Source organism: Moschus berezovskii, chromosome 14, assembly GCF_049115385.1.
Source record: "Moschus berezovskii isolate FMDL1 chromosome 14, NW_MosBer_1.0, whole genome shotgun sequence".
Taxonomy (NCBI): domain Eukaryota; kingdom Metazoa; phylum Chordata; class Mammalia; order Artiodactyla; family Moschidae; genus Moschus; species Moschus berezovskii.
Window position 1 is genome coordinate 68579759 of NC_142473.1, and position 23817 is coordinate 68603575.

General features: G+C 47.0%; 1 protein-coding gene and 1 long non-coding RNA gene across 3 annotated transcripts in view; one reads left to right on the top strand and one right to left on the bottom strand.

The window, feature by feature from the left end:
- KIAA1549L (KIAA1549 like) overlaps positions 1–20467 on the top strand; it is a 315219-nt gene extending 294752 nt beyond the window's left edge. For both annotated transcript variants that reach the window (XM_088843233.1, XM_088843234.1), the window contains exons 18-21: positions 5967–6064; positions 8298–8446; positions 9790–9941; positions 17017–20467. In XM_088843233.1, coding sequence (XP_088699359.1) covers positions 5967–6064; positions 8298–8446; positions 9790–9941; positions 17017–17298 — 681 coding nt within the window. In that variant the 3' untranslated portion in view covers positions 17299–20467. The remainder of the gene's footprint in view (positions 1–5966; positions 6065–8297; positions 8447–9789; positions 9942–17016) is intronic.
- Positions 1855–8323, bottom strand: LOC148775655 (uncharacterized). The gene is made up of 3 exons (XR_016039005.1): positions 7775–8323; positions 6978–7151; positions 1855–2033 (listed from the first exon to the last, which is right to left on the bottom strand). It is a non-coding gene; the product is annotated as an uncharacterized LOC148775655 (long non-coding RNA).
- Positions 20468–23817: the final 3350 nt, after the last annotated feature.

The following is a 23817-nucleotide window of genomic DNA, read 5'->3' on the forward strand; positions in this document are numbered from 1 at the left end:
TGCCCCTCTCCCCTCTCTAGCATCTTCTTTTTATTTATACACACACACACACACACACCCTTGCCCCTCTCCCCTCTCTAGCATCTTCTTTTTATTTATACACACACACACACACACACACACACCCTTGCCCCTCTCCCCCTCTAGCATCTTCTTTTTATTTATACACACACACACACACACACACCCTTGCCCCTCTCCCCTCTCTAGCATCTTCTTTTTATTTATACACACACACACACACAGACACACACACACACACCCTTGCCCCTCTCCCCTCTCTAGCATCTTCTTTTTATTTATACACACACACACACACACACCCTTGCCCCTCTCCCCTCTCTAGCATCTTCTTTTTATTTATACACACACACACACACACACACACACCCTTGCCCCTCTCCCCTCTCTAGCATCTTTTTATTTATACACACACACACACACACACCCTTGCCCCTCTCCCCTCTCTAGCATCTTCTTTTTATTTATACACACACACACACACACATCCTTGCCCCTCTCCCCTCTCTAGCATCTTCTTTTTATTTATACACACACACACACACACACACACACACCCTTGCCCCTCTCCCCTCTCTAGCATCTTCTTTTTATTTATACACACACACACACACACACCCCCTTGCCCCTCTCCCCTCTAGCATCTTCTTTTTATTTATACACACACACACACACACCCTTGCCCCTCTCCCCTCTCTAGCATCTTCCTTCTATTTATTCTCTCCTCTACCTCTCCATCCCTTCTTCTCCCAGACTGAGATGGGACACAGAGCCCCTTCTCCAGACTCATTAGCATCTAAGCTCTGCTCTTCTTTTCTTAAGGGTCTTTGCCTAATACAGGGGCAGAGTGGTCTAAACCAGGGATTGCCAACCTCCAGGATCTAATGCCTTATGATCTGAGGTGGGGCTGATGTAATAATAATAGAAATATAGTGCCCAATAAATGTAATATGCTTCAATCATCCTGAAACCACCCCCCTCCCCAGTTCCATGTAAGCATTGTATCCCATGAAGCAGGTCCGGGGTGTCAAAAAGCTTAGGGACCGCTGCTCTAAAGGTACCTCACTTCTTTCAAAGCTCGTTTTGGCATCAGCTTTGAGTGCTTTAAGGGCTTAGGTTTTTGATATTCAAAATCCTAAACTCTTGCATTTTAATAGCTTTAGCTTATGAAATGCCAGGAAGAGTTGGTTCTTGGGCCATCTTTAGTGATAGTGGACTTCGTTCCCTGGGACAGGAAGGCAAGATGTTCTTGGGGCAGGGGAAGGGCCCTGGATTCAAGGAACTGTGGTGGCAAGGTCTTGGTTACTACAATTACTGTATCAAAATATCATCTTGTCTCAGAAGGAAGAGCGTATCATTTACTGAGTACCCATTTACTGTGCTAGACATCACATCAACGTATAAAATGAGTCTTTTAAACAGCCTTTGAAATGGGGGTATGATCCCGTTACTTTCATTCACTTCAGTTCAGTTCAGTCGCTCAGTCATGTCCGACTCTTTGTGACCCCATGAATCACAACAAGCCAGGCCTCCCTGTCCATCACCAACTCCCGGAGTTCACTCAAACTCATGTCCATCGAGTCGGTGATGCCATCTAGCCATCTCATCCTCTGTCGTCCCCTTCTCCTCCCGCCCCCAACCTTTCCCAGCATCAGAGTCTTTTCCAGTGAGTCAACTCGTCGCATGAGTTGGCCAAAGTATTGCAGTTTCAGCTTTAGCATCAGTCCTTCCAATGAACACCCAGGATTGATCTCCTTTAGAATGGACTGGTTGGATCTCCTTGCAGTCCAAGGAACTCTCAAGAGTCTTCTCCAGCACCACAGTTCAAAAGCATCAATTCTTTGGCGATCAGCTTTCTTTACATTCCAACTCTCACATCCATACATGACCACTGGAAAAACCATTGCCTTGACTAGATGGACCTTTGTTGGCAAAGTAACGTCTCTTCTTTTTAACATACTATCTAGGTTGGTCATAACTTTCCTTCCAAGGAGTAAGCGTCTTTTAATTACCTAATGAGAAAACAGGTGCAGAGAGGTAAGTTACTTGAGGTCAAGCACTGGGTAAAGGTCAAGCCAGGTTTCAATTCCAGTTTTGTCTGACTCCAAACCCACACGCTCTGCACCACGCCCTCGGCTCAGAATTTTGAGACAGTGCCCTTAAACTGGCTGTGTGATTCTGGGCAAGTCAGTTCACTTCTCTGGGTTTCCTTTCCCTCTGTGTTAAGGTAAGGAGTGAGGTCTTGGTGTCTCCTGCTCTTTCCAGCTCGAACCTTCTATGAGTCCCAGGGCCTTGAGAGCCTCGTGTTGCTCTCAGTAACTCCTGGTAAGCTGAGAGATCAAGATCAACACTGCATTTTCACCAAGGTAACTGTCTTCAGTTACCACGCCCTCAGTTTTCAACTAAATAAGAACTATCCTCTGGAAGATTCTACTTCGTGCAATAGGGTGTAAAGTTATTTATAGCTGCATGGGCCTTAGGGAGACACAGGCTGCGCTGAGCAGTATTTGCAGTGCGGTGGAAGGGGCGCCATGCAGTGGAAGCCAGCATTGTCAGCAGGAATGGAAAAACTGGCATATCCGCTCTGGTCTGGGGCTGACTGGCTGGCCCTGGACAGTGGTCTCCAACTAGAGTAGGTGGCTTTGGCCTGTGAGTCCTCACTCTCCCACCAGTGCAAAGCCTGAGACCCTGATCTGTTCCTCCAACTGCAGGCTGCCCCCTTTGACCTCACCGCTCTAGTGCTACCCCCTGCTAAGGTCGATCTTGACCAGATCTCCCCTCTGGATGGATGCACGTGCACAAGGAGAGTCCAGCACACAGGGAGTCTCACCTGAGCTCGTTCTCCACTGGGTTTGCTAGAAAGAATGGCCCTGACTCACCCCCTCACCCCCTGCCCAAGGACATCGGGACCAGGAACCTGAGCAGACTGTGGTCACCGTCCCTTCTACTTTTACAACCAAACTTCTGAGCTCAAAGAGTGGCCTCTTCTTGTTACATCCAGGCTTCTTCCACCCGGGAGGACCTGAGAGCTATTTATAAAGCCTGCCTTCAGTTCTGAGTGTCTGATCTCCTTACTAGCCAGAGGACAGGGATCCCAATAGATGGTGTCCTTGGGTGCCAGACTGGGGCCCTCACGCCCACTGTCACGGAACTAGAAACCTGGAACAAGGTAACAGTTTTGAACAATAGCTTCCAGTGAGATCTGAGTCACAAGGCAGCTGGCAGGGAGTTAGGTTAGGGAGTAATGGAAAAGGAGCCAGAATGCAAATCCAGGAGGACTTGGACCCATGGGGGAACTGCACAGGGGAAGGGAGGAAGACACTGCTGGGGGGAATCCTCAGCCCAGGGCACAGGTGACCTTTCTGCTTTTCATGTGACCCTGTAGCTGCCCAGGAGCGCCAAGGGTACAGACCAAAGGAGACCTTGCTCTCCTTTGCAGGCTTGCTTTGTACCTGGAAAAAATCATCCAAAGAAGGAAATTCCCTTGGTACTTGTCAAAAATTCAGAACTTTTAATCAATTCTTTGGTTAACTGTTACAAGACAGAAACACTGAATGCATTTTCTTGGCTGGAAAACTGTTGACTACAGAGTATACCTTCCAGAACCAAGGATAAAAATAAGTTGTCTGTCTCCTCTCCTGATAACAGGAGAAGCCAGAAGAGAGATGAGGGGCTAGACACCTCTTTCTCTGTTTGGGGAAAGGCATGTCCTTACTTGTTGGTTTGTTGATAATAGTGGAATGCCAAGCAGGAAGGACAATGATTTTCAAACTCTGCAAAACCATAGGGTTCAGGGAGTCCCCAGGTGCCATCGTGCAGGTAAGCAAAGGGTCAGACTCACCAGGGCATCCCTACCCTCAACTTCAGAGCAGTTCCGCTTTGATTTGGTTATGTATTCGGGCTGTGTCAGAATGGTTTCATGGCTAAAGAAATGTTTTTTTGTGGAAATCCACGAAGTATTTCAGTGGCTTATTTCACAAGGAAAATAAGTAATACAAAAATAAGGCGCAGAGGGACTGACATGTCCACAGAGCGTGAATGACTGAATCCAAAGGAGAGCCTAGGTTGGCTGTAAGGGTCCCGGTTTTACCTGCCTCACCTTGCCCTATCCAAGGCTTGATCTCTTAATTGATTGCCAATATGGCATTTGTTTTCCAGGCAATCTCACCTTTCGTATTTGTTTACTACTCATTGTTTCCGCCTCTGATTTCAGCTCACAGTTTTTAGTTTGCTATGATGTGGAAGGGAAAGGGTGGATAGTGGGTGGGAATCCTTAAGATCTCCTTACATCTTGCAACTCCAGCATGCATTAAAAGCCATGTTTTACCTAGGATCTACTTATTTAGTGGGTTGGCCCTTATGAGTAGGTAGTCTGCCATAATGTGTGTGTGCTCAGTCGCTCAGTCATGTTTGACTCTTTGTGACCCCCTAGGCTCCTCTGTCCATGGGATTCTCTAGACATGAATACTGGAGCAGGTTGCCATTTCCTACTCCAGGAGTCGAACTCACATCTCTTTCATCTCCTGCATTGGCAGGTGAATTCTTCACCACTGTGCCATGTGGGATGCCCATAATGCTGGAGGGAAAAGCCCTCATTCATTTTAAAGAATCCTGTTTATGGATTCTCTCTCCTGCTACCTTTTGTCTGGATACCTTCAGGTTTAAAGCCCTATCATCTTGTTCCTTAAGAGATATGGCAGGACATGATACCTATAGAAAAAAATGAATAAGCAGCACAAGCCACACTTTGTCTTTGCAGAGAGCATTCCGAGATTTTCTCCTGCTCAGAGGCTGTGGTCTGGCTTGCTGGTCCTATCTCTGACCATTTTTCTTTTCTCCTCTCCCGAGTTGATTACAATCTTCACTTGACAGTTTTGAACCCTTATCTTTAAATAGTGCTTTATGGATCATAAAACACTTACACGTACACTGCCTGGCCTGATCTTCTTTGCATCCACCCCTCTGAGCAAAGCATCCTTGTCTCCATCTCAGCAGAAGACACTGAGGGCCAGAGAAGTCATCTGACTTGTTTAGGGACAGAAAGTCTATTAGCAAACCTCCACCCATACTTGGCAATGGCAACCCACTCCAGTACTCTTGCCTGGAAAATCCCATGGATGGAGGAGCCTGGTGGGCTGCCATCCGTGGGGTCGCACAGAGTCAGACACGACTGAGCGACTTCACTTTCACTTTTCACTTTCATGCATTGGAGAAGGAAATGGCAACCCACTCCAGTGTTCTTGCCTGGAGAATCCCAGGGACGGCAAAGCCTGGTGGGCTGCCATCTATGGGGTTGCACAGAGTCGGACACGACTGAAGCGACTTAGCAGCAGCAGCAGTAGCAGCCACCCATACTTCCTGACTCCAAATCCATTGCTTACCCCCACGAAACCTGCTTTCCATGAGTAAGAAAACAAGCACAATCAATGATTCATTCTTTATCTAATATTTATTGCCCATCCAGGATATAACAGGCACTGTTCCAGGCGTGAAGATACAGCTGACAACAAATCCCTTGCCCTCATTACAGTCTTGTTAAATAATAAATAAGCAATGATATAATACCAGAGTGACAACTGCTATGATAAAAAAATAAAACAGAATATGGAGCTCCAAGGGGATATGGGGCTGGATGAAGAAAGGAGCCATGGGAAGAGCCAGGAGAGAAACATTCCTGGGGAAGCCCAAGGCGGGAAACAGCTTGGCGGATTCTAAGACCAGCTGAAGGACTCTGTGACTGCAAGGGCCCACCAACAGGAAGAGTGGGGTAGATGAGACAGAAGAGGGACTGGGAACATGTTCAGGGTGATGGAAGGGGGACGTTTGAGGAAAGAAGGAAAGTCTAACCCTTGGAAGTCTGCTTCCCTTTTAAGTAAGAAGAACCTGTGTGTTGATGAGCACCAGATATTAACACGTGTCTCCCTGCTTGCTCCTCTCTCTCGCAGGCCTACAGGTTTTCCCAGCTTCCTGAAATGGTCATGGGCTCTCCCCCTCCACCTGTGCCTCCGCGGACGGGCCCTGTGGCTGTCGCTTCTCTCAGGCGGTAACACATTCCTTTCTTTGCCGTGTTTGGGATATTTACAGAGGGTTTGGTCCTATGAGCCCTGGCCTGACATATTTCCTTCATGCCCTGCCCCTCTCGGGGGGGTGCATCACCATGTGACCAGGGTACCTTGAATGCCATGAAAGAAGTGGAGGCCACAGAGGGTTGGCCTACTTGCTTACCATTGAAAATGGAAAGTCCTGTAGAACCCACAATTGAAAAAACCCAAGGTCAACTGCCCCAGACCCTGAAAACCTCATGCCTTGACATTGAGCATCTAAAAATTATTCCAGTTTGGGCCATCACAACAGCTGTCTCAAGTCTGGGCACCTCCTGAGGGTGTGTGCGTCAGAAGACCCCTTTTTACTGAGGGGTGGTGTCCAAGAGCCACTGGGGAGCGGTGTGTCTGGGCTCCTGCCCTAACTCTTGCCTTCCAAGATGGGGAGGCTGAAAGTATATGAACTTGGACAGGTCAGCTGGGAAGCATATATTCAGCATTCTCTTTGCTCTGTAATACTATAAAAAGCACATGCCTTAAATATAGACGGGAAACAACAGCCAAGAGCACTGGGGGAGATTGGAATAGTCAATATATCCAGGGCTGGGAGAGATACTGTGCCTTGGGGTCCATGGGGGCCACTGCCCTGGCCTTCCTACTGCCCTGGCCTTTCCCAAAATACTCATCACGCTCTATGTAGGCCACAGGTCTGAACTTTGTGAAAATGGTGAAAAGAAATGAGTTTTCCTCAGAAACAACCCTCCGTTCATGTCCAGCAGTTTAGGATGCTGAACTGTGTGTAGGCATCACCCTTTGGCCCCAGTCAAGCTCAGAGTTGGGGGGTGGGAACAGCAGACCAGGGTTCCACCTTACCGGCCTGTAGCCTGCTGTGTAACCCCAGGCACGATGTCTCACCTGTCTGGCTCCTCTTTCCTTATCTATCAAATGAAAGCAAAGGCCTCAATGATCTCAGAGGCTCTGGGAGTCCTCAAAGGTGGCCACGTATGCGGAGCAGAATCCAGGGATTTTCCCAGGATGGTTTTCCAAAGGAGTAGCTGATGCCGAGAAACAGCACGTGAGAAGCCAGAGCTGTGGGAGTGAGAAAAGGAGAAAGAGTCCTGGTCCCCCGCCACCCGCCTCCCGTGGCGTTTCATCCTCATAGCCTGTGTCTGACCCTCCCTGGGGAGCAGTTACTCCTGAGGGTTCTGAATTGGAGGAGCTTGTCATCAGTGAGTCATGCTACATTTGCTGAGGGCCTGCACCTACTTCTTATTTCTCCTTTCATATCCTTCTGCACCATTTGTCATCCTCGCCAAGTATCAGGAGGTCACTCCCTCCATAGGAACCCAGAGGGTTGGACCAGAGAGGAACCTTTGAGATGGAGTCACCCTCCCCTTTAAGGAAACTGGGGCTGAGAGAGAGGAGGTAGTTAGGACTCACACCCCTGCCTCCTGTCCTTCTCCCTTGCGTCCTTGCGCAGAAGGTGGCCCTGTGGGCTGGCAGCCCGCCGCCCTCTGTGGCTGTCTTTGCCTCCTTCCAGCTGAATTTTAGGAAAGCCGGAGAGCCTCTGCCAAACAGAAGACAGAGGCTGGCTAAAGCACCCTTTATACTCGGGGGAGAGGCTGGTGTCCCCACCCCAGCTCCCTCTTATTACCTGGCTTTCTGAGCACTAAGTGGAAATGGGTGTTAAGTGGGCCAGATTCTCTGCTTACCTGTGGAACAAAAACGTGTTCTCGCGTTCATAACACTCAGCAAGCGCTAGGCTTCTGCTCCAGAGAGCAGACCCCAGCCGGAGCTGCCGGAGCCTGGGGCTTCTTGCTTCCAGCGGCTCTCCAGACGAAGCCTTTCCATTGGCTGCCGGTGATGTCATCGCCGGCCGGGTTGACCGTCCCCAGCTAAGACCCAGTGCTAATTGCTTGGCTCACGTTTCTGTGGAGATGAAGTGTTCTCCTCCCAAGAAACAGGAGTCACCCACAGGGGAGCGCGGGCCTTGAATGCCTGAAATGACTCCAGCTCGGGCCACCGCGACGGCTGCTCCGGGTCTGGGCGTGTAGGCCGCCTTTGTCTTTGGGGGCCCGGGGGCTGCAAGCTCAGGCCCGAGGGCCCAGCAGCCCTGTCGCCCGGAGGCCGAGGCGCTCCCCCCCTGCCCCGGCGGTGGCCTGCCCCGGGAGCCCCGCCTCACCCTGCGGGCCGCGGGCCCGGCAGGCGGCTAAGGCGGCCTCTCTCCCCGCCTAGGTCCACTTCGGACGTCGGCAGCAAGACTAGGATGGCCGAGTCCGCGGGGCCCGAGCCCGCCCAGCTGCACGACAGCGCCTCCTTCGCGCAGGTGTCCCGAGGCCCCGTGTCCGTGGCGCAGCTGGATCAGTCGGCTTTAAATTACTCAGGTGGGCTAGAGGAGAAAAGCCTGGAAGAAGCCCGCGCCCTGCCCCAGCATCACCCCCTCTACCTCTGTTCTTTGCCTCCCCCATCTCCTGTCCGCCAGGCTCAGGGATCAAAGCGACTGCATTTCTGGATCTCCTGTAGCCCTGGCTGGAAGAGCTACTGCTTTTGTTTACAATATCTGAAATCTGACAAAACACTAAGATTTATTACAGTTAGGATGGATGTTAACATCTTTCCAGACCTCAGACCTTTAAAAAAAAAAAGCATTCCAGATACAACTGTCTACCCCCAACTCATTCCCCTTCTCCCCAGAGGTAATTGTAGTCCTTAAGTCCTAGGTGTTAACGTTTCACTATGTTACAACAAAATACTGTATTAATGCTGTATATATTTTAAATGTGACCCAATGGACTGCAGCCCACCAGGTTCCTCCGTCCTCTGTCCATGAGATTTTCCAGGCAAGGATACTGGAATGGGTTGCCATTTCCTTCTCCAGGGGATCTTCCCAACCCAGGGATCAAACCCGGGTTTCCTGCACTGCAGGCAGATTCTTTACCCAATAAGCTACAAGGGCACGACTGAGTGACTAACACTTACTTACACTATATTTTAAATGTACATAAGTGATGTCAAGCTATACCTTTCCTGTTGCACTATTTTCTTGATTAAACGTTGTTAGCAAGGGTTCTCCAGGTTGCTACACTCATATTGATCTAGTTCATTTGTTTACACTGCCATGTGGTATTCCATTATGTGATACGCCACAGTTTATCCTGTCCCCTAAAGAGGGACATACTGGTTGTTTTCAGTGTTTCGCTATTACAAACAATGACCATGGAGGTTTGGACATGCCCTAATGGGTTTTTTCTTTTAATCAAACCATTCGTTTTAGGCTAAAACACCCAGTTGTCAACACTTATTGAAGCATAGTGTGTCCAGAAATTCCACCAATGAAACCCATTCCTTTTGGTTCCTCTTCTTGGCTCTTTAAGAACACCCATCCTTCTGGGAGGAAAACCCCTGGCACCAAGGTGTCATTTCCTCTTGCCAGCAGATCAGGGGTGTGGGATGGGGATGGGGGAGTTGGTGAGGGCTCAGCAAGGGGAGTTGAGCCATCGCTTCTCTAGAAAGCCAGGTCCGAGTCTCAGCAGGTGATTCTACTACTGTCTGGGCAGGTGAGCGGGGGCTGAGGCTGCAGGTGGAGATCTGTTGCCCTCCGCCACCCAGTAGCTCCTTCCCCAATGCCAGAATACTCCTATTTCCTAGCTTCCCTGAGCTTGTGCAGATGTCAGCCCAGTGGGCAAGGCGCTGGCTTAATCTCACCCATCCGTCTCCTCCATGCCAGGTAATACGGTGCCAGCAGTGTTTGCCATCCCAGCTGCCAACAGACCTGGTTTCACCGGCTACTTCATCCCGACACCCCCCTCGTCCTATAGGAACCAGGCCTGGATGTCCTACGCCGGAGAGAACGAGCTCCCCAGCCAGTGGGCTGATTCGGTGAGACCCTCGCTGATTCCCTCACAACTTTCCCTGCTTGACACACTTCAGGGAGAAAATGAATGTGAGGCTAAGACTGAGTGTTGTGTCGTCTCAGGCCCCCTCTCACCAGCCAGCTGTCGAAAGTTAGCCTTTAGAAGAGACAGTGGCAGGTGGAGGGGACTGGGGTTGGGGGGCTGGTGGTGGTGGTGGTGGTGATTTCCTTTGACAGAGATGTCTGGGAACCACTTTCAGTCAGATTCCACCTCTTCCTGGAGGGCACCCTTAATCAAATACATTTTTATATTAACTGTCAATTTTTGAGTATTTTCTCTGTGCCAGACACCATGTTAGATGTTCTATTTATGTTGTCTTAATCTACACAAGACCCATCATGTAGATATTATTGTTGTTCCTATGATGTATCCAGCATCCAGACCTGCATCTTCCCAACTCCAAAGCCTTTACCGAGTTTGTGCCTTTCAACTTTAAAATCCTATAAGAATTTTAGATGCAATACCAGAAAAAGAAGCATTAGAAACCCAGGACAGAACTACTTTGCATGTAGATCTGAAAACTTTCTGCATGTCTGCAGCTGAAGACTGTCTTGTCGCAGTGCCCTGGTTTCTTCCTTATACAAGTAGGAGTTTATGGCACAGTCGACTTGGCCCAGCCTAGACCAAAGAGGGGCAGCAACCAGCTGAACCTGAATATGCACACCCAAACCTGCCTTTCGGCCACCTGTTAAAGCACTGCTGAATGAAAAACAAAAAGCAAGCAAACAAAAATAGCACAGTGATGGCCCCTAGAGTGGGTTGCTCCAGTCCCTGTGTGAGACCATCCATCATGGATAAGAAAGGCAGGCTGTCTTCTGAAGGCCTGTGGTGCTGTATTCATTTTAGGGTTTGTTTCAGTGTTTGTCAATACACATTGACACCCAAGGCCTGTGTCAACTTTTCTCTCTGCCCAGACCCCTAGGGTCCATTCTGTCTACCCCTACAGGTTCAGTTCAACCCCAGCATTGGTGTCTGCTCTTATTGTAGTGATGCCACATTTAAACATCGTCAGGGCAAAACTATCCTACATATTTATTAATTTTTCCTGATGATCAAAGCTTATCCCTGAGCTACCCTGGTGGCTTATTGGTAAAGAATCCACCTGCCATTGCAGGAGACACATGCATTGTGTCTCCCGATCCCTGATTCGGGAAAATCCCACATGCCACAGAACAACTAAGCCCACACGCCACAACTATTGAGCCTGTGCTCTAGAGCCTGTGCTTCGCAACAAGAGAAGCCACCCCAATGAGAGGCCTGCGCAGTGCCAAGAGAGAGTAGCTCCCGCTCTCTGCAACTAGAAAAAAGCCCACACAGCAATGATGACCCAGCACTGCCATAAATAAATAGAATTGTATATTAAAAAAGCTATCTTTAAAAAAAGCTCATCCCTTTAATTGCCAAAATATCTTTAAAAAATGTGCTATCTTGAATTTTAAAATTCTGGAATGAATTACATCCTTCTCCCCTTCTTTAGAAGAAAAACATAATTTAATTTGCCTTTAACAAATGATTCAACATCATTGTTATGCTTCACTGTACTAAAATGACCTCTGTAAGATGGGCTCTGATGGTTTGCAGAATTACTTCTCCTATGTCAAATATCTCCAAACTGTGCTGTTTGGAATTACAAGGCTTAGTGTGGTTTTTCTTTCTCTGACCTTGCTCCCAGCTCACTCCTATTGCTGCCAATGTCCCCACTTTCAGATATACGCGCCCTTAAATATGCTTTTCCTAATGTACTACTATGTGCAGATGAGGCACTTCTGAGCTCATTAGAGTTGTTTGTAGAGTTGGAGTAAATAAGCTCTAAGAGAGTAACTAGAGGCATTCCCTACTGATAAGTCTACACATCTTAGTGTGGGAGTGTTTGGCCTGTGTTCTGGTTGTTAGTGGGCCTTTTTTGCTTCTTTTGTCAAGCTCAGCTCTTCTAAACAGCTGAAATCACAGGGTGTGCGTTGATCAGTTCAGATTTTAGTTGACTCCATAATTTCACTTGCAATCTAAACATAATGTGTACTTTTCAGAAAGTAGATGATACTTAACTTATGCTAATTAGGTAGTAAACCTGCAGCTTTGTCAGCTCACCCACTGTGTGCAGGATGCGCTGGGTGCTTGGCAGGAATCAGCAGAGGTATTTACAACACCTTGGCCCTTGCCTTCAAGATACTTACTAATAACACTTAGCCAGGCTTATGGCGACATAACTCAGATGCCTCTGGGTTCATGTTGCCTTAAAGATGAAGGAAAGGGAACCCAGCAAATCAAAACCTAATCTTCTGGACAGGATGACTTGATCACCGCACTCCCCCACCCCCATCCCCAGTGTGAGGGAGAGCTAGTTTCCTATTAGCTGTTTTTAAGAGAAAAATGATTGCTACAGCCTTGATGGGTCTTTCATGGAGCCCACTTACCATCTGCAGGTAAGCAGGTATGGCCCCTTGCGAGGAACACAGTAGCGAGGGCCCAAGCTGGGAGGTCAGGTGCTTTATCGCACTTGAAAGACAGCACAGGAGGTTCAGAGGGACCAGTTGTCAGCTTGAGAAAGATATTCTATTGGACAAAATGTCCACCCTCTGGCATCACCACCTCAATGGGCATGAGTCTGAGCAAACTCCAGGAGATAGTGAAGGACAGGGAAGCCTGGTGTGCTGTAGTCCATGGGGTCGCAAAGAGTCCAACGTGTCTTAGCAACTGAACAACAACTACATCCATGTGAGAAGAAAAAAGTGCCTACCATCAGCTGGTGCTAGTGGTAAAGAACCCGGCTGCCAGTGCAGGAGGTTTTAGAGATGTGGGTTCTATCCCTGGGTTGGGAAGATCCCCTAGAGGAGGGCATGGCAACCCACTCCAGTATTCTTGCCTGTAGAATCCCATGGACAGAGGAGCCTGGCGGGCTGCAGTCCATAAGGGTCACACGGAGTCGGACAGGACTGAAGTGACTTTGCATGCATGCACACATGCATCATTTGGATGTCTGGCCTTCCTGATTCCAGGTATCCAGGTGTAAGGAGCTAGCTTGCATAACACTTGGACCTGAACCTGATAAACAGGTTTCATTCTTGGTGCTAGATGGAGAGGGATTGGGAAGGAGTTACCAGGCTTAGCAGGAAACTGCTGTCGTCTATAGGGGATGCTTCCCATGGGCACTGGCTAGGCAAGGAGTGATGTTTACCAGTCCTGGATTTTGGTCCACAAGGTGTGGTGGGTCCCACTTGGAAGAGTATGTCATTTCCTCATCTTCTGCACTTCTGAAAGGAACACTTCATGCAAAGATGGGCACAATAAAGGATAGAAATGGTATGGACCTAACAGAAGCAGAAGATATTAAGAAGAGGTGGCAGAGGTGGCAAGAATACACAGAAGAACTATACAAAAAAGATCTTCATGACCCAGATCACCACAATGGTGTGATCACTCACCTAGAACCAAACATCCTGGAGTGCAAAGTCAAGTGGGCCCTGTGAAGCATCACTACGAACAAAGCTAGTGGAGGTGATGGAATTCCAGTTGAGCTATTTCAAATCCTAAAAGATGATGCTGTGAAAGTGCTACACTCAATATGCCAGCAAATCTGGAAAACTCAGCAGTGGCCACAGGACTGGAAAAGTCCTGATTGGATTTTCATTCCAATCCCAAAGAAAGGCAATGCCAAAGAATGCTCAGACTACCACACAATTGCACTCATCTCACATGCTAGCAAAGTAATGCTCAAAATTCTTCAAGCCAGGCTTGAACAGTACGTGAACTGTGAACTTACAGATGTTCAAGTTGTATTTAGAAAAGGCAGAGGAACCAGAGATCAAATTGCCAACATCTGCTGGATCATCGAAAAAGCAAGCGAGTTCCAGAAAAACATCTACTTCTGCTTTATTGACTACACCAAGCCTTTGACTGTGTGGATCACAGTTAATTGTGGAAAATTCTTAAAGAGATGGGATTCCCAGGCCACCTGACCTGCTGTCTGAGAAATCTGTATGCAGGTCAAGCAGCAACAGTTAGAACTGAACATGGAACAACAGACTGGTTCCAAATCGGGAAAGGAGTACATCAAGGTTGTATATTGTCACTCTGCTTATTTAACTTATATGCAGAGTACATCATGTGAAATGCCAGGCTGGATGAAGCACAAGCTGGACTCAGGCTTGCTGGGAGAAATATCAATAACCTCAGATATGCAGATGACACCACCCTTACAGCAGAAAGCAAAGAACTAAAGACTCTCTTGATGAAGGTGAAAGAGGAGAGTGAAAAAGTTGACTTAAAGCTCAACATTCAGAAAACTAAGATCATGTCATCTGGTCCCATCATTTCATGGCAAATAGATGAGGAAGCAGTGGAAAAAGTGACAATTTTTTTGGGCTCCAAAATCACTGCAGATGGTGACTGCAGCCATGAAATTAAAAGATGCTTGCTCTTTGGAAGAAAAGTTATGACCAACCTAGACAGCATATTAAAAAGCAGAGACAGTACCTTACCAACAAAGGTCTGTCTAGTCAAAGCTATGGTTTTCCCAGTAGTCATGTATGGATGTAAGAGTTGGACTATAAAGAAAGCTGAGCACTGAAGAATTGATGCTTTTGAACTGTTGTGTTGGAGAAGAATCTTGAGAGTCCCTTGGACTGCAAGGAGATCCAACCAGTCCATCCTAAAGGAGATCAGTCCTGGGTGTTCATTGGAAGGACTGATTTTGAAGGTGAAACTCCAATACTTTGGCCACCTGAAGCAAAAAACTGACTCATTTGAAAAGACCCTGATGCTGGGAAAGATTGAAGGCGGGAGGAGAAGGGGATGACAGAGGATGAGATGGCTGGATGGCATCACCAACTCAATGGAGATGAGTTTGAGTAAGCTCTGGGAGTTGGTGATGGACAGGGAGGCCAGGCGTGCTGCAGTCCATGGGGTTGCAAAGAGTCGGACGTGAGTGAGCGACTAAACTGAACTGAACCAGTGGAGTCCGGTGGCCCCGGCCTGTCCCAGCCGCCAGCACCAAGTCAGCTAATGCTGCAGAGCTGGGAGGTCTCAATGGTTGGACACTGACCCTCAGCTCCAGGTGAAGTTGAAATCCAGGGAAAGGGGACATGGCAGCTTCTTTCACAAACATAGGGCACCAGATGCCTATCCTTCAGTGATTTTCCAATTATGCTGCTCAGAACCCTGGGTTCTAAGACATTCCCTTCTGTGTACCGTGCACAGTTCAGCACTGATGCACAGTGATAAGCAGGGGAGACACAGCTGTGCCTTCACAAGTCAATGCCCAAGATGAGTGATGACGTCACAAGTGATGACTAGTTATGCCAGACTAAGTGCGCGGAAGGAATCCACAGGGAGTCCTTGACTAATATAGGGCTGGGGAAGGTCTCTCAGAAGAAAAGGAGTGTAAGCTGAGACCTGACAGGCAAATCCTGTGTCCCGGCCTTGGCACTCTCTTCCCCCCAGTTAATCACCAGTGTGTCCCCAGTCTGACTCCAGTTTTCCTCTAAGATGCAAGTGCAATGTATTTGCAACTTTGTCTTTCTTTGCCAGGTCTTGTAGGGAAATTAAAGCGCCAAACTTTGGGACATCCCATCACTTCTTTCCTTATTCGGGTCTTCCCTGGTTCTCACCTGGCCCATTGAGGTAGCCTCAGATCCTGTCTCCTCTCTACCTCAAGTGGGTCCACCTCCTACAGAGTGTTCCTTCCTACAGTACAGACCTTTCCTCTGCCTGACACCCCTGGTGGCCGGCCTTCTCAGGAGGGTCATCAGAACCTCTGACAGGGACTAAGAGGGGTCTGCTTTCTTACTACCTGTTCGCCCATCTGGAATTTCTGAATCATCACCCAACCTCATTCCACTCCATCCTCACCAGCTCCCACACACGCATCTCTGTAAAGAATAGGAACATGGTGAATTCCTCAGAAGGGGGCCACAGAAAATGTAACTCCGTAGCTTGGTGTTCAGCGGCTTTCTGATCTGGTCCTTCTCACCCTTCTTCCTGAGCTCCTCCCACACCGCACACACCCTCTGTGGTTAGACCACCTTACTGAACCGCCCTGGGGACACCGTCCTCCGTGTATTGCCAGGCCTCTGCATGGCTCTCCCTCTGCCTGGAATGCCCCGTCCACCTTGTCTTCTGCAAAACAGCCTCTCCATCGTGGCCATCTCCTCTCCAGACTCAGCTAAGATGCTTCTCCTGGAAAGCTGCCTTGCTGCCCACGTGTGTCCCATCCCCTGCAGCACCCCAGGGCCTACGTGACCCATGGGCATTTACCTCACAGTGATGCAACTAGCATTATGGGATATAAAGGTCTTTTGTGGATTACCCTGGAACAGCTTCCCCACGTGTGGCCCTGTTTCTGTGGGCCAGTCAATCCTGAATTCTAAATCATTGTCCTGTCCACATTTCTAGAAGTGTCCATATTATTGGCATAGAACTATCTTCCACTTTTAATGAAAAGAAAATTTTTTTCAAGAAGCCAAGATCATATTCCAGCTGCATGACATGATAGTTCGGTGATTAACTCCCAGCCCTGAAACCAGCCTGTCTCTGTGGCTTGTTAGCTGTGGCAGCTTTGACTGAGACACTGTTTTTGTTTCCTCTTCTGTAAAATAAGGGCAACAATACCTACCTCCTAGGACAATTGCTTTGAGAATTAAATGAGATCATGATTGGAAAGCCCTTAGCATAGGGCTCATTCAGCGTTAACTGTTGTTGTCAGTAATAAATCCCTGAGTCCTTTGAGGTCCTTAAAGAACAACACTTCTCTGCCTAGATGGTGCTTATGTTAAAAAGGTAGCCAGGTAGATTCTGATGTAGACTAGGTATGTGCCCACTGTTTGCACAAAGTGTAAAATGCCTATTTAATTCATTCAACCAGCAGAACCAGTGAGTCCAAGCCACCTAGCGCTTATATCTGCACAATGGCGAGTTGCCTTCATTTTCTTCTAAATCTCTTTCCTTGTCCTCAACCCCTTCGCTCCTTTGGTATCTAGTGTATCCTATGACTTGAGCCCATTCCTGATACCTGGCCCTGTCTTCTCTCCCAACATGCTCTGCAGGTCCCCCTCCCGGGGTACATCGAGGCTTACCCCCGATCCCGGTATCAGCAGAACTCGCCTTCCAGGCTCCCTCGTCAATACAGCCAGCCAGCCGGGCTGCACCCCAGCTTGGAGCAGGCCCCGGTGCCCTCCACAGCAGCCTCGCAGCAGAGCCTGGCGGACAACGACCCATCCGACACCCCCCTCACCAACATTTCCACGGCAGCCCTGGTGAAAGCCATCCGGGAAGAAGTGGCCAAGCTTGCCAAGAAACAGACAGACATGTTCGAGTTCCAGGTCTAATGCCTTCACCCCTTGAGACTTCCAGACTCTGAGGAAGCAGGCTTTGGGTTTTTCCAGGCGTGGTGGGACTGGAGACATGAGATGATGTGGGAGTCTTTCTCACCCTCAGTTTCTAAAAAGGTGAACGGAGGGGCTTCTGGGGAACAGGAAACTCTTGAACAATGGGATGCTTGGCCTAGTCAACTGATTGTATGTCAACAAGTCGGCATGTGGGACCATATGTTTGATACTCTGTTACATTAACTGTTTGAGCTGTGGGTGTATTCCCTCCCCTATGGAGCCTTAGTCACGAGAGAGGAGGCGCTCACTAATCTTCAGATTCCTGTCCGATACCACATTTTAACAGGTCACCAGAAGGGGGAGAGCACAACTCTATCTTCAGTGACCTCTGCATGTTACCTCTGTTTCTGTGTTAAAGGCAATGCAGGCGTGTGATGAAGCCCCAGACTGTTCTTTCATTCAGCCAGAACTGTAATTATCCAGTCACCTCCAGTCTCCAAGGGAGACACTGACTCCAGCCAAGAAACTTGAGTCCTTTTCTTTTAAAGGTTCATATTCAAAGTCAAATAAATTGGATGAAAATCAGGACTGTCAGTGACTGCACCTATACATAGTCCTGACTCTCCCCCCGCCCCCAATTAATTCAACAAAGGCCAAGAAAGAGAGAAGATAAGAGGGAATGGTGGATTCGTGTTGACAGGTTCTTTGAAAAGGTGTTGTCGTGTTGGAATTCTGCAAGTTGGGCTCTAGCTGGAAGAGCATCGGTGCTAAGAGCTTTTAAGATCCTACAAAAGAAAAATGGGTTTTCTTTGCCCTGCAGTGAAGGTAGCCTGAGAACAGAGCTTCTCTCTTTTTGGGGGGACAGTAGATACATCGACTTTTACAAGGAAATCTCTGTCTCTTCAACAATGATGTCCAGCATGTGCTGCCCAGTGATACAAAAGGAAATAGTCATCGATGGCTATTGGAAGCAGGAATAGTGAACCCAGTCTCCCCAGGCTGCAGCCTCTGTTTATAGAAGCTTCTGAATGTAGAAAATCTGTTGATTTACGTTCAAATGTAAATAACATTTTTAAAGGTGTATGGAGTTATCCAGTCCCCTCCCATACTTGTCCCCATAGTTAATAGACATGGGAGGACATTTCCTGCAATGGCGGGCTTCTGACCTTGTGACCATGATGTTGTAAGTTAGGCTTCCTGGCATGGTAGGTCAGCCTCTAGAGCTCTGGGTGGACATTGCCTTGCAGCCCTGAGGCACCAGCTGCTGACTGTCAATGCTGACTTTGGGTAGCCCAGGGGAAGGGACACCCTGGTTCCATCACCAACTTTGGGAGCTATGCTCAATGTCAAGGGCTTTCATGGTGTCTGTTGGGGAGTGAGGTCCTTTCCCGCCTTCACCCATGATCCATCTAGCTTCAGCTTGTATTCATCTCCTCTGAGTCCATCTTTCCATTCTCCTCATGAGTTTCTTTGGTCTTTATTGAGAGAAGAAGGTGGAAATTTTCAAACTGAGAGAAGAGTAGGAATGGAACTGATTAGAGTGAGAGAATCAAACTGTCAAAGCACAGACTTTTCAAAGAAGCTGTTTTTATTTCTCAATGGCAAATTGCCCTTTCTGCAATGTTCTGGAGATGATGTGTCATGGATCCCCCAAACCAGTCTCTTGTTCGGATGATATTAGGTAGCGTCCTTTTGGTATGCTGGTTGATCTTTCATAGTGTTAGTTTTTTGTTACTTAAAAAAAAATCAGCTATAAATAAAATGTATTTTTGTAATTTCCATGTGTATATATGGTATATTTCTACCAATGGCCAGTTGTTGTAACCCAAAACCTAAATCAGTTTGCAAACACTGTGGACAGTGCAAGATTTTATTGACAGATTAACACAATGCCTAAGTCTATCCAAATAGGTATTCAGTGCACTTGAATGAACAAAGAGCCAAAGAAACTCAGCCTTTTCATGCAAACGGTATGAGTCTGATAAAGTCAGCTACATTGTCCCGCCTTATCAATGATATTACTATCTCATCAGTGCAATGATATCAACCCAGTACTTTGTCTACTTGGTAAATGCTTGGAAATTCTGTATGTGAAAATGAAGTTTCAAGACCTTAGTGTAATTTAAATATATACACATGCTTCCAAGACAGCGTCTACACTTTGGATGTCCCAGTGACTCTCAGAGGAGGAGCCCACAGTGTGCAGTGGTCTGGCTCCAGTTGGCTAAGAGGATGCTGAAAAATCATGGCGAGCTGTGCAGAGTCCCATGAGATACTGAGTCAGTCAGTGGAGATGACTACAAATATAGCATGCTACGTCAGACACTCCCTTAAACTAGACTCCACACAGGTTTAAGAGCAGTATATGGGAGGGAAACCTTAAGTTGAGAAGAAATCCGTGTGTCTATGTTGTCCCACCAATGTAAAGATGGCCGCCATTATTTGATGTCCTGTGACTAAGATGGGGGTCCCTTTTCTGAAGAGTCTCCTGACCGTCAGGAGATGATAGATACCTGGATGGCTGGACCTGAGACAAGGCAGGTGTTCAGAAGTGCCACAAGAGCCCAGAGACTCTGTGTTCCTCATGACCCTCCAGACAGTTGAAGAAACCCTGAAGAACCAGAGGACCTTTGGTGACCTCCGAGAAGGAAGCCAACGTTCGGAGAAGTGGAGTGACCTGCCCAAGGCCTTCAGCCCAAGCCCACTTACTCGAGATTGGGCTTGCTTTCCATTTCACCATGCTGCCTGAACGCTTATCTGTGATGCGTTTCTTGAACTGTGCTAGGAAGTTTAAAAAGTAGACAAGGCTTATATGAGGGACTCCCTACATTCTTGCAAAGGAAAAAGATGATTGAATACAGTGTATAGAGGACAATGCATTTGTGGCATAATAAACATTTTTTGGAACTAGTTTCATGTGAGTTTTCTGAGTTCATGAAAAGAAAAGCATTTTGGCTTTTCTAGAGAGTGCAAGGAAATGGGGTTCTCCACTGCTGTTGAAGACTTTAGGGGTGTATTCTTCTCTTAGTGCCATGGATCCGAACAGGCAGCCTGATTTGACTAATGACGAAGATAGGGTGGATCATGTAGGAATCAGTTCTCTGGTGCCAGAAGTTATACTGTGCATTGGTTAATTTAAGAATTTAGCAGAAGGGCATGTATAATTTCTGGGTGTTCTTGATGGAAGAATGGATAGGATATTGTTGGATTCGTGATTTTTAAAAAAAGGAAAAAAAACCCTCAGAGTACAGATGGAGGAGGAGAAAAATTTAAATACCTGACTAAAATGCTTCTCTAACAGGCAGGAACTAACAAAATATATCAAAAGATTTAAATCCTGATTACCAATAAATAGGCTTCTTTTTTGTACATAACATGTAGGCATTCATTGTTTAATGAATAAAATAACATTTTAAAGTCTGAGAACAGAATTTAAATATAATTCACTCCTTCTGTTAAACATCAGAAAGTAGTTTGGACTTTTCTAACAAAATACAGCCAAATACACTTAGGGAAAGATAGGAATTTAGCTTAGAGCAGTGACTGACTTGGGTCCAAGTGTTAGAAATTAAATGTGGCCATTTAGTCCAATCTGGAAGATACTCTAGTCAAGGGCATTTGCAAAGACTAGAAACCCATTTATACTTGGTCAGATATGGGGAGTGACTGAGCAAATATAGGCAGACCTCAGAAATATTGTGATCCTGGTTCCAGACTGCCACAATTAAGCAAATAACATAATAAAGTGAGTCCATTCATTTTGGGGTTCCTGGTGCATATAAAGGTTATATTTACACTGTAGTCTATTAAATGTGCAATAGCATTATCTCTAAAAAAATACATATCTTAATTTAAAAATACTTTATTGCTTAAAAAATGCTAACCATCACCTGAGCCTCCAGCAAGTCATGATCTTTCTGCTGGTGGAGAATCTTGCTTCAGTGTTGATGGGTGAGTGGATCAGTGTTGACTGATCAGGGTGGTGGTTGCTGAAGCCTGGCATGGCTGTGGCAACTTCTTAAAATAAGACAAGTGTCATTTGCCAGACCGACTCTTCTTTTCATGAATCATTTCTCTGTGACTGCAGTGCTGTTTGATAGCATCTTAACCACATTAGAACTTCTTTCAAAATTGGAATCAATCCTCTCAAAACCCTGCTGCTGCTTTGTCACCTAAATTTATGTCATGTTCTAAATCCTTTGTTGTCTTTTCACCAGCCTTCATAGCGCCTTCACCAGGAGTAGGTTCCATGTCAAGAAACCACTTTCTTTGCTCATCCATAAGAAGCAACTCCTGACCCATTACAGTTTTATCATAAGATGGCAGCAGTTCAGTCACATCTTCAGGTTCCATGTCTAATTCTAGTTCTCTTGCTCTTTCCATCACATCTGCAAGTACTTCCCCCACTAACATCATCCCTGAGAACTGGAATCAACATCTGAATTCCTATTAATGTTGATATTTTTACCTTTTCCCATAAATCACGAGTGTTCTTAATGGCCTCTTGAATAGTGAATCCTTTCCAGAACATTTTCAGTTGACTTTGCCCAGGTCCATCAGAGGAATCACTATCTATGAAATTTACAAAATATATTTCATAAAATAATAAGACTTAAAGCCAGAATTACTCCTTGATCCACAGGCTGCAGAATGGATGTGTTAGCAGGCATGAAAACAGTGTGAATCTCACTGTATATCCCTATCAGAGCTGTTGGTTGACCAGGTGCATTGTCAATGAGCAATATTTTGTTTTTTAATCTTTTTGTTGTTTGTTTGTTTGAGCAGTAATCTCAATGGTGGGCTTCAAATATTCATTAAATCATGTTGTCAACAGATGTGCTGTCATCCAGGCTTTGTTATTTCCATTTATAGAGCACAGGCAAGTTAGAGTTAGCATAATTCTTAAGGGCCCTGGGGTTTGGGGAATGAGCATTAGTTTCAACTTTAAGTTACCAGTTGCATTAGCCCCTAATAAGAGAGTCAGCCTGTCCTTTAAAGCTTCAAAACCAGGCATTGATTCCTCTCTCTGGCTATAAAAGTCCTGGATGACATCCCCTTCTAAGACTGTTTTGTTGCTTGACTGTTAGCATAACTGACGCCATTTGGACACTGAAGAGTTTCTCCTGTCCTTTATGCTGGCCTTGTGGCTCATCTGGTAAAGAATCTGCCTACAATGCAGGAGACCTGGGTTTGATCCCTGGGTTGGGAAGATCCCCTGGAGAAGGGAAAAACTACCCAGTCCAGTATTCTGGCCTGGAGAATTCAGTCCATGGGGTCGCAAAGAGTCGGACACAACTGAGCAACTTGCACTGCACTTTGCTGACCTTACCCAGGACTGTGCTGTGCAGTAAATCACTCCTCTGTCGTCAAAGGCTTTGTAGTTCATAGATATTGTTTAAGAATCATCAGGACCGGTTTGCCTCAATGCTCTCTGGTCCTTCCCTGATGTATTCCTGGTGCCCATGAGACTAGTTGCTAAATTGCTTCAGTTGTGTCTGACTCTTTGAGACCCTATAGACCATAGCCCACCAGGCTCCTCTGCCCAAGGGATCCTCCAGGAAAGAATACTGGAGTGGATTGCCATGCCCTCCTCCAGGGGATCTTCCCAGTCCAGGGATCGAAACTGCATCGCTTGTATCTCCTGCATTGGCAGGTGGGTTCTTTACTACTAGTGCCACCTGGGAAGCCCCATGAGACTAGTTCAGTTCAGTTCAGTTGCTCAGTCGTGTCTGACTCTCCGCGACCCCATGAATCACAGCACTTCAGGCCTCCCTGTCCATCACCAACTCCCGGAGTACACTCAAACTCATGTCCACAGAGTCGGTGATGCCATCCAGCCATCTCATTCTCCGTCGTCCCCTTCTCCTCCCGCCCCCAACCTTTCCCAGCATCAGACTCTTTTCCAGTGAGTCAACTCGTCGCATGAGGTGGCCAAAGTATTGCAGACTAGTTACCTACCATAAATCTTGAGGAATGCACATCCTATTTCTCAGCACATATCTCTATATTCAAGGTTAACTATAAAATTGTGCCAGTGGCTCCTCAGCAGTGTGGAATGTTTCCAAATTGTTGTCTACCTGATCCCACCCTGGAAGATACCGTATAATAAACTGATCCACTGATTTTATGGAGCTTCCTGCCTAATTTTTCAGTCTCAAGATCTTCTCAGTTAGGTGGGCACTTTCTATTCCCTTTGTCCTCCAACATGCATCTACATTAACAATCTGTTGTTTAGTGCAGCCACCTCTGTTAACCATCTCAGGTGGATCTACTGGATAACTTACTGCAGCTTCTATATTAGCACTTGCTGCTTCACCTTGCACTTGTATGGTTTGGAAACGGCTTCTTTCCTTAAACCTCATGGACCAACTCTGCTGGCTTCAAACTTGTCTTCTGCAGCTTCCTCAGCTCTTGCCCTTCGGGAAATTGAAGAGAGTTAGGGCCTTGCTCTGGGTTGGGCCTTGATTAAGGGAATGTTGTGGCTGGTTGAACCTTTAGACTATTAAAACTTTTACCAGA